At 44.8% G+C, this 9,853-nt stretch overlaps 1 protein-coding gene across 1 annotated transcript in view; it reads right to left on the reverse strand.

Moving 5' to 3' along the window:
• The window catches only part of SOX11 (SRY-box transcription factor 11), an 8,846-nt gene extending 7,322 nt beyond the window's left edge, over window positions 1–1,524 (reverse strand). Inside the window, exon 1 of the mRNA XM_006153468.3 lies at window positions 1,463–1,524. Within this exon, the coding sequence (XP_006153530.2) occupies window positions 1,463–1,524 (62 nt within the window). The remainder of the gene's footprint in view (window positions 1–1,462) is intronic.
• Between the last annotated feature and the right edge of the window lie 8,329 nt (window positions 1,525–9,853).

The raw sequence follows: 9,853 nt of genomic DNA on the forward strand, positions 1-9,853 counted from the left end.
TGGTTGGGGGCCTCGGCGCCCCCCCCCCCCCCCCCCCTGCCACTCCACCAACTCGCGAATGCCATTGTCCTGGTTGGCTCATCAGAGCACACCTGCGGTTGCTAAAACGACCTCCCTGCTCCTTTCAGTTGCTTATTCTTGGAGTCATGGACTAGAGGTGTGACCCACCGAAGCGGGGCAGAGCAGCGGGTGGCACAGGGCATGGGCTCCAAAGCCCACCGACGGCGACCTATTTTATAACACACAGCTTTCCATCACAACCCAGTCCACACGCGATACATGCAAGAAGCAGAAACCAGAGTGTCTCAGGTAAGTGTCTCTCCTCATTACATGCAATTCAAGCTATTTTCTGTTCAATTCTATCCCATTCCATTTCTCTTAATGATGGTTAAAGCCCTCCATGTTGCATTATCGAGGAGGTGCCACTGGAGTCTGAAAGGACCCAGCTTTCATCTTGTGAACACTGATGTATTCTGCTTCAGATTTGGGTCGGAAATTCTGGCTCCCACGTCTTTTTGTTTGTTTTGGTTGATATCGTGTCTTGACTTTCAGTTGATAGTGACCAGAGAATTCTACAAACTCACTGCCTCTGAGGGCCAGGTCCTGCCTTTTTCTATTATTCGGATGATGTACTGTGTATTTATTCTTCTTGTAAACAGAATAGACTTTATTTTTAGAGCAGTTTTAGGCTCACAGCAATTGAATGCAAAGTATAGCAGCCCCTCATGCACCCTATTCTCACACGTGAGCAACGCCCCTCACCATCAACTCCCACTGTCCCCACCCAGCAGTTCTGACGCCGAAAGCCAGCACTGGCACAGCTTCTCACCTCGTGCCAATTCACAGCACGATTCACCCTTAGGGTTGGACTCACACAGCAGGACACACATCCATCACAGTAATGTCACACTTTTCTTTCCTAGTTCTGCTATAGGGCGCATGCACTCAGCACAGAGAGACACAAAGAGAGAGGGAGAGAAAGAGAAATCACCCCCCCACACACACACACATACCAGGGAGGGTAGCTATGCCTCAATCCCTTCTCCTTCATTCTTTTGGGATTTGGGGTGTATGCATGCACATACACCCAGCATATTGCTCAAGCCGCTGGCTGCAGGACTCAGTCCACTAGTAGGCTATGTAGAATTTAGCTGCCTTCCCCACCACAGCATTTAATCACCACACCATTGGCTGGCCTGTCATACAGGATTTTTGGTTTTATTTTTTGCCATAGGACGTGTATGCTCACTGGAGCGAGGCAGAGACAGTAAGAGGAAAAGTGAGAAATCACCCCCCAGGGGAGACGGCCATGTTGCAAACCCTTCTCTTCCAGTCTCCTGCTGGGATCTTGGGCACACACACCTGCATGCCCAGTGTGATTTTTAAGCTGCTAGGTCCAGAACTCCAACTACAGTTGGCCGTATGGGAGTCCAGCGCCTCAGCCACCATGCCACCTCCTGACCCCATGCAGGACACTTTTAACTGTCGAAGATAACCTCTGTATTTCACCTGCTCTTCTACCATTTCCCCTTAGCCCCTGGAAACTACTGCACCTTCCACAGACTCCACAGTTTTTCTTTTTCCAATATGTCATATAACTGGAGTCGGACAGTATGTATCCTTGTCAGATTGTCTTTTTTTCACCTAGTCATATGTATCTAAGTTTCATCCTGGTCTTTTCATGGTCTTATAACTCATTTATTTTTATTGCAAAGTAACATTCCACTGACTGAATGTACTATAGTTTATTTTTCCATTCATATACTGAGGGACAGCTTGATCGTCTCCAAATGTTGATAATTGTGAATAATTCTCTTAAAATTATCTCTGTGCAGGTTTTTGTGTATATGTAAGTGTTCAGCTCATTTGGGCAAATACTAAGGAGTTGATTGTCATATTGTGTGTGAAGTTTGTTTAGTTTTATAAGAAATTTCCAAAATGGCTGCACTATGTTGTACTCCCACCAATAGTGGATGAGAGTTCCTATGGCTTCACTTCGTCATCAACATTTGGTGTTGTCGATGTTTTGAATATTAGCCATTTTTCTAGGAATGTAGCAGTATCTCATTGTTGGCTTAAATTGCATTTCCCTAATTATGTATGGTAAAGAATATCTTTTAAAATGTTTAGTTGTAAGCTATATATCTTTCATGGCACTGTGCGTTAAGGTCGTTGGACTATTTATTTGTTTGCCATAGGGCATGTTCATTTGCTGGAGAGAGACAGAGAGAGAGAGAAAATGAGAAATCACCCCCTAGGGGGAAGGCTACACTGCAATCCCTTCTCCTCCATTCTCTCCCCAAGATTTTGGGCACATACCTATACCCCCCCAGCTTGATTTTCAAGCCACCAGGTCCATGACTTGAACCATAGTCAGTCATGTGGGAGTCCAGTACTTTAACCACCATGATACCTGCTGACCCCTCCTTGACAATTTTTTAGTAACATTGTTAATAGTCCTTTGTCAGACATGTCTTTTATGGATATTTCCCCCCCACCACCCCGAACTGTGGTTTGGCTTCTCTTTCTCTTGAATTTGGACAAGTTGTTTAAACCTTCTTGTGCCTATCGATTAGTTTGCTATTCTATAAAACAGAACACTAACAGCTACCTTCTAGAATTGTAATGATAATAGATATAAAGTACTCATAACTACACCTCATAAAATGCTCGCAGACGTTATCATGGCTGTTATTGTTCGAATCTTTATTTCTCCAGGACTTAAAACAACTCTTGTAGTGCAGTAGCTGTTGTAGAAATGTCCACTGATTAAACAAATGTTTATAGTCTTTGACACACTGAGTAAGCTCAGTCTTCCTTATATGGTTCTAAGTTACACCTGGGCTCACTTCCACCAGCAGTGGACCTTCAGGCCCTGGTTGACAGATACCAAGCAATAGAAAAGAATAGATACACAGTACATCATCCGAACAATAGAAAAGGCAGGACCTGGCCCTCAGAGGCAGATACCTGGCCCTGGTTGACAGATAGCAAGCTATCTCTACTCTGTAACCAGACTACTCCATCCAACATGGAGCTTGCATCGCGGGCTCTGTAACGTCATGTTCACCCTTAGAACAAAGCCCATTCCCAGCTGCAATGCCGACAAGGCATTCATCTTAATTTTTCTGCCTCTTTAGTTTCATTTCTTTCACAGTTAATGAAAACAGGAGCAGTAGGGCAGGATAGTATAGGGCAGTGCTCTCAAACTTACTTTCACCATGATCTGCATAGATTTTTACATCCGGATCCAGCACAAACATGTGGGCACACATGCACACACACACACACACATACACACTATGCACAATGAAATGGAAGCTCACTAAAAGAGTGGTTCCAGATCAAACTGTCGTGCGTGTTCACACTGTTCCAATTAACCAGGTGTTTGCTAGAACACAGCACCTCTTAGAATTGAAACAGATATTATTTTCATGGAAAATATAGTTATTCAACGATTCTGTTTGTTTACTAGTCTGTGAGAGGGAATCGTGTGTGGAAGACATTCTACTGGACACCTCAGGGATTTGTATATATACATTCATATAAAAACTAAGTTAAATAACTGCCCTGGTATGCATTTCCGTGCTGAGGCAGCTGTGGTATGGCACGGGCGCCCTGCTCCCTTGGTTACTGCGGTTCTGCCAAGGCTCAGTCCGTTTCTCCAGGAGAAGATCAGGGCTCACGGTGGGGGCTGGGCGATGGCCTGCACATTATGCTAATCCTCCCCCACACAAAGGACAGCCTGCTGCACAAATGCCCCATGCGCTTGCCAGAGCGGAGGTCTGAGGGGACGGAGGGGCTGAGTGGCCACCCTCCCCAGGTTGAGGAAGGCGGTTCCCTTGGATACTTCAGTCCCTTTTGTCTCGGTATCTTTGTCTCACCCGCTGAAGGAGAAGACGTGCATGGGTTTGAATGTGCCATTGTGTGTGTGTGTGTGTGTGTGTGTGTATTTATAGGAGCACAATATAAAAAGAATGAATAATCCATTTTTAAAGCAGTTTTAAAATGAACCAAATCTAGTTTCTCTAAATATGGCTACTGCCCGGGCGCGTTAGTCCTAACCACATCCATGCTCACAGCCGTGAATGTGCGTCCGTGCAGGTGAGGAAGACCCAGAGGGAGCAGGATGCGAGAGCTAGTAACCACCAGGCACGTGGGTTCCTGCAGATTTCCGGGATCGGGAAAGTACGATGAGGAGGGTGCTGTGGATAGGCCTGACCAGGAAAGGGAAATTGGACGTGGCCTCTCCTTCTCTCTCTTAGTGGGCAGGGCAGTCCTCAGTGACTCCCTGACCTGGCAGCTGAGCCGCAACCCACCCCCTCAGCCCTGAAGGACTCTCTCCTGGCCCTGGCTGCATCAGCTTCTTCTCTCCTGTCCGGCTCTCTTTGTCTCTGTCTCTCATTTTTGAATGTTCAGAATATCTTACTTTTTTTTTTTTTTTTTTTTTTGCTATAAACCATTTGTATTATTTGTGTTATCCCAGGGTGAGCTGTGTGAAGCACAGATCCTTACTAAATCCCCAGTATTTAGGCTGAACAAGAAGTAGAGTCCTAGTAACGGCCCTGGGCATTGCACCTTCCCTTGGGGGGGCACTTGCTCCATCCACATGTAGCCACCACTCAAGTAGCTGGGAGTTGCTGAATCGGACTCATCATGCCAATGATGGCCCTATCAGGTTTACTCCATCCCCTGAGAAGTCAAGTGCTCCCACTTCCCCAGGCCCAAGCCTGGTTCACCAAAGTCACTCAAGCAGTGTTGGAGGCTGAGGGACATCTGAAGGAAATCCCTGGTCAGGGTAGGCGACCCTTCTGGGTTATTTATAAAGACTGGTTCAGTGCCCTGATACAATGGAGTTCCTCTAGCCATTTCCCTGGGGCATTTTGGAGGCAGGAAGAGCTCATGAATACAAGACAATTAAACAAATTTCAGCTCACAACCATTCTTGTTCCCATTGTGGTAGGTGTTCTAAGTAGATTCGTAGGAACAGAATCCTGATGGAAAGAGAAGCCTTTGCCTTTGTGAGTTTCCTTCAAGGAGGTTTGAACATTGTCCAGCAGCACCCGCCCTGCGGTTACCTGAGTTCTGGCACCTTGCAGCCATTCAACAGTGCTTGGTTAAATGAACGGCTGAAGAGACAAAGAAGAAAACCCAGAGGTTAGTCACCACGAGAGAGTGGGAAGAGAAGGAAAAAAGGAAGGCTGCCCTTCTGTAGCTCATGGTCCTGTCTCTGCCTCATTGGTGGATCCTGGTCATGGCCCATGCCACTGTCCTTCATGTCCCCCTGCTGTCCTCCACTCTGAAGCTTGTGGTTATTCTCCCAGGAGATGCAGTCTGCTACTTTCAATCTCTCACTAATATTTAGTAAATTTAGCTTCAAATGTTTCATTTTCTGGTTTTTTTTTGTTGTTGTTGTTCTTGCATGCATCTACAGGGGTTGGCTTAGAGGAGAATTTAGTGCTAAGACAAAATAGACTGTCCTTAGAAACTCTTTTTATTCCATTACTAGTAAATTTTCCAACAACAGAACTCCAGCATTTTCATGTTCTTTCCCATAGGATGAGTTTTCCAAGGACACAAGATTCCTGAGAGCCCTTTCCTGTACAAAGCTACAACAATTTATTCGTTGACACATGTAAGTAGAGAGCTGAGGGGACTTCCTGGACGTTGGCAGTGGACACCTGGACCCCTCACAGCACGTGCTACTCTGCATGATGGGCAGATGCACCCTGAGGGTCTGGAAGCAGGTCCACAAGTGCAGTGGGGCGTCTGATGTCCACCCACCCTCACCGCCATGTGCTCTGAGGAGTCACGGAACCATCCACAGCGTGGGATTCCTTACCTAGGAGGGGCGCTAGTTACCGTTTCTTCGCAATTTTATAATTTTTAAAAAATTTCTCCCAAACCAAGTCCATATGTCTTTTCCTTTGGTTCTGTCATCTGTTTTGAAGGAGGATATAGTTTGTCCTCGCACGTCAGTATCTTCCTCGGGATTTGGCTCTACTATGCCTCAGCCCGCCTCTCAGGCCTCTACTCAGCCTCCTGTGAGCAGAGAGCGAGGACATGGTTAATCATGCCCGGCGGATACGTGACGGCCCTGTGAACCCGGGTGTCTATTTTTGGTTTTAACCATGAAGAATAGGATCTGAGGTATAAAAGGAAAGGTATTTATAGTATATCCTGGCCATACATTTACTTGCTCAACAACCTCAGCTGAAGCTTACCTATTGTGCTAATATGAATTACAGCAGCTCTAGAGAACAATATGCTACCCTATGCAACAGCAGTGACAGAGATGTTTTATGTGGCACAGTGAAGTCCAAGTACAGGATTGGAATACCATCCACAGCGTGGGATTCCTTACCTAGGAGGGGCGCTAGTTACCGTTTCTTCGCAATTTTATAATTTTTAAAAAATTTCTCCCAAACCAAGTCCATATGTCTTTTCCTTTGGTTCTGTCATCTGTGTTTTGAAGGAGGATATAGTTTGTCCTCGCACGTCAGTATCTTCCTCGGGATTTGGCTCTACTATGCCTCAGCCCGCCTCTCAGGCCTCTACTCAGCCTCCTGTGAGCAGAGAGCGAGGACATGGTTAATCATGCCCGGCGGATACGTGACGGCCCTGTGAACCCGGGTGTCTATTTTTGGTTTTAACCATGAAGAATAGGATCTGAGGTATAAAAGGAAAGGTATTTATAGTATATCCTGGCCATACATTTACTTGCTCAACAACCTCAGCTGAAGCTTACCTATTGTGCTAATATGAATTACAGCAGCTCTAGAGAACAATATGCTACCCTATGCAACAGCAGTGACAGAGATGTTTTATGTGGCACAGTGAAGTCCAAGTACAGGATTGGAATCCACTGACACACATCAAGTCTTCATTTGACCGCATTTCCTAGAAGAGCGATCATGAGACCCATATACCCTGTCCCCACACGAAGAACTGACCTGCCTTCAATCCAAAGGTGGTTTGCCCATTGAAGGAGGAAGCAGAGCGCATCCTCTCTTTACATCAACATCCTTTATCAGCTGGAAGAGATGCTTAGAGTGTGGACACTGCTTTTCTGAGTGCGATGTTGACAAAATTGCAGTTATCACTGCACAGGTACACATCAGAGCTTTTAACCCTCAAAGGTTTCAATTAGAAGTTCCGACTTCATGACATAGAATGTCCATGTATTAATTTTGAGGACTTCACCCTAGGCATGCATTCTGAATAAGCCTTAAAGTTATTGGAGAAATAGCTTGGTACCACCAACCCATGGATAAGGTTATTGTGAGGTGGAGAATGAGACACAAATACCTCGTAATATTCCTGTCTGATTATAACGCATTTCTTACAAATGTGCCAAGTCATTCGGTAATTGATGTGCAATCCAAGGAAGAAATATTTTAGCATTTTATTTTGAGAAACTCCTAGAAATGCTCTATTAGACTATTCTATTTATACTATGTAGAAAGTATTTAAATATTTCTTAGAAGTGGTGGCAAGTAAGGAGAGAAAACTTAGCATCCACCTTTCAAGTATTGTTACCAGCTAAACTAAGTCCTGCTGCTTCTCACGGTCAATGAAATAAGAGGCAGAGTATGGAGAAGACAGGAGTTCATTCTATTAGGAGTTAGGAGGAGACAGTAAGTACCATCAAACTATCACAGAAAATTCAACATGTTCTTGGTATTTATAGGTGCAAGATAGAAGCAGGTGCAAATCAATCCTCACTATAATCAATCAGAGTCAATAGCTTTCCCCTGAGTAATTATCCTGATTCCTCAAATACCTACTCCTGGTTTCTCATCTGAACCCCCCCCGCCCCCTCAGACAGACCTCCCATGACTCAGCGTTTCATCAGATGGTTCTCATCAGAGGCCTTTCTTAACTTTAAAATGGATGCCATCCTGCTAAACCTTAAACTGGCCTGTGGCAGGATCACTTAAGAAAACTTTTTTTGACAGCTTAGGAGCTCAGGTGAAATTAAGAAAGTTCTGGGTTATACTAGCCCAGAACTAGCACAGAACTCCAGGAGCAAAATTCACCATGCTCTGGCCCCTCACCAAGCAGAGGCAGGAGGAGTAGATGCGAGGCCACAGGAATGCTGGCTAGGTGAACTCAACTGCGATGGCTGCAAATCAAGACACACAGACTATGCTCTCTGCCGGGTCCCTGCCATCTCTAAAATTCTGCAAGTTTAGCTACTTCTGGAACTGACAACATATAGGGGACCACCACCAAGTTAGTAAATCAAAGGAATAACCCTTGAGTGATTTTGTCAGCAGCATCTGTGGAGCCTCTGCCTTTGGCCAAATGTGGCATCTGACAAGGACGACGGGATGCCAAGATCACCACAGCTCCATATCTGAGATGTGATCCTTCCTTCTTTACTCGTAGGTAAGCTGAGAGCCTTCAAATGCAATGGCTGTTCCCAGTCTCAATCAAGATTAATTTTTAAAAGTTGATTATTTATTTCTTTCATGAGAGAGAGAAGGGGAGAGGTGCCCTTGACAGTGTCTCTCCATGCCATGATCCTCCCCCTTGCTGCTTCACCACACATGGGCTGTCTGGTGTGTTTAGGCTCACCTGGGGTTCCAACCTGGGCTTTCCGTGTGGCTTCTACATCTGGCAGTGGAGCCCGGGTGCCTGCACCACCATGGCTGAGCCTCGTTATTTGATTGGATATTCGTTTCTGTCTGTGAGACCTGGCAGTGAGAAGACGGAATCACAGTCTTGAGGTGGGAAGCCCACTCTGACCTTGGACACACGTTTCATACATGGGCAACCCATGCTTCTGCCTCCAGGATGAGATCATGGGGCTTGCTTGAGAGACACAGCCCCTACTGATTTTCATAACCCCACTGAGAGTCAGCTTTGTTTGGACTAGTTCAATCCTTGCTAATGTCATTCCAACAGGATTTGTTCAAGAATCCAGGCTATTTTGACCATGAAAAGCATATTACATATTTTAAAAATCGAGCCATTTATCTTCTTTCTATACTACAAATATATCTTTTCAGATCATGTGTGCCAGTATTTTCTGTTATAAAGATCCATGTCCTCTAGCCATCTATTCACTTATTTATTAAATACCTATTAAACATCTTTTCTGTCCTAGGCAGCATACTTGCCTGTTGATAAAGAACTCCATTTCCACTTCCATCTGACATGAGCACCGATTACATGCCACATATTAGTTTGCATGCTGGGAGCATAAGGGAGAATTCAGGATTCTTGTCTTCACAGAGCTAATACTTCCCCCAAACACACACAAATGTAGAATGTGGTAAATAAGGAGATAGACAAAGAAGAATGGTGAAGACATTTCAGATAATAAAGTTTATCTTAAGAATCTCTTTATTTTTCCACTCTGGTGAGGCAAAGAGATGTGACCATGTTGAAAGGCAACGCGTTAGATATTTCTTCCTTTCCCGCTTGAAGTTGAGAAGACACGAGTTAACTTCGGGCTCTATTTGTCCTTAACGCCTTTCCTGAGAGTCTGTGTCCAAAAATCATAAAGAGACAAAAGCACACCCAAAGCAAAGCAGCATTCTGGTTACGTCATTACCTTTTCCTGAGGTGACCTTGGGAAATTCATATCATTGCTCTTTCCTTATCTATAAAGTCTGAGTGATGTAATCTTCCTTGTCTTCCTTCAGGTCTGTTTAGAGACCAACGTGACAACTGCTTGTAACTATTGTAGAGCACAATGACTGGAAGTGTAAGGGACTACTATTTGTTCCTTAATTTTCAGATGGCCCTTTCTTATGCTACCATGTATGACTAACATACATGTATTTGTATGTTTTTGTATTTTCATTTTTATTGGGCTGTCATTCTTTCTTTTTGGGGAGTGAGG

This window comes from Tupaia chinensis, unplaced genomic scaffold (genome assembly GCF_000334495.1).
Source record: "Tupaia chinensis unplaced genomic scaffold, TupChi_1.0 Scaffold000377_1, whole genome shotgun sequence".
Lineage (NCBI taxonomy): Eukaryota > Metazoa > Chordata > Mammalia > Scandentia > Tupaiidae > Tupaia > Tupaia belangeri.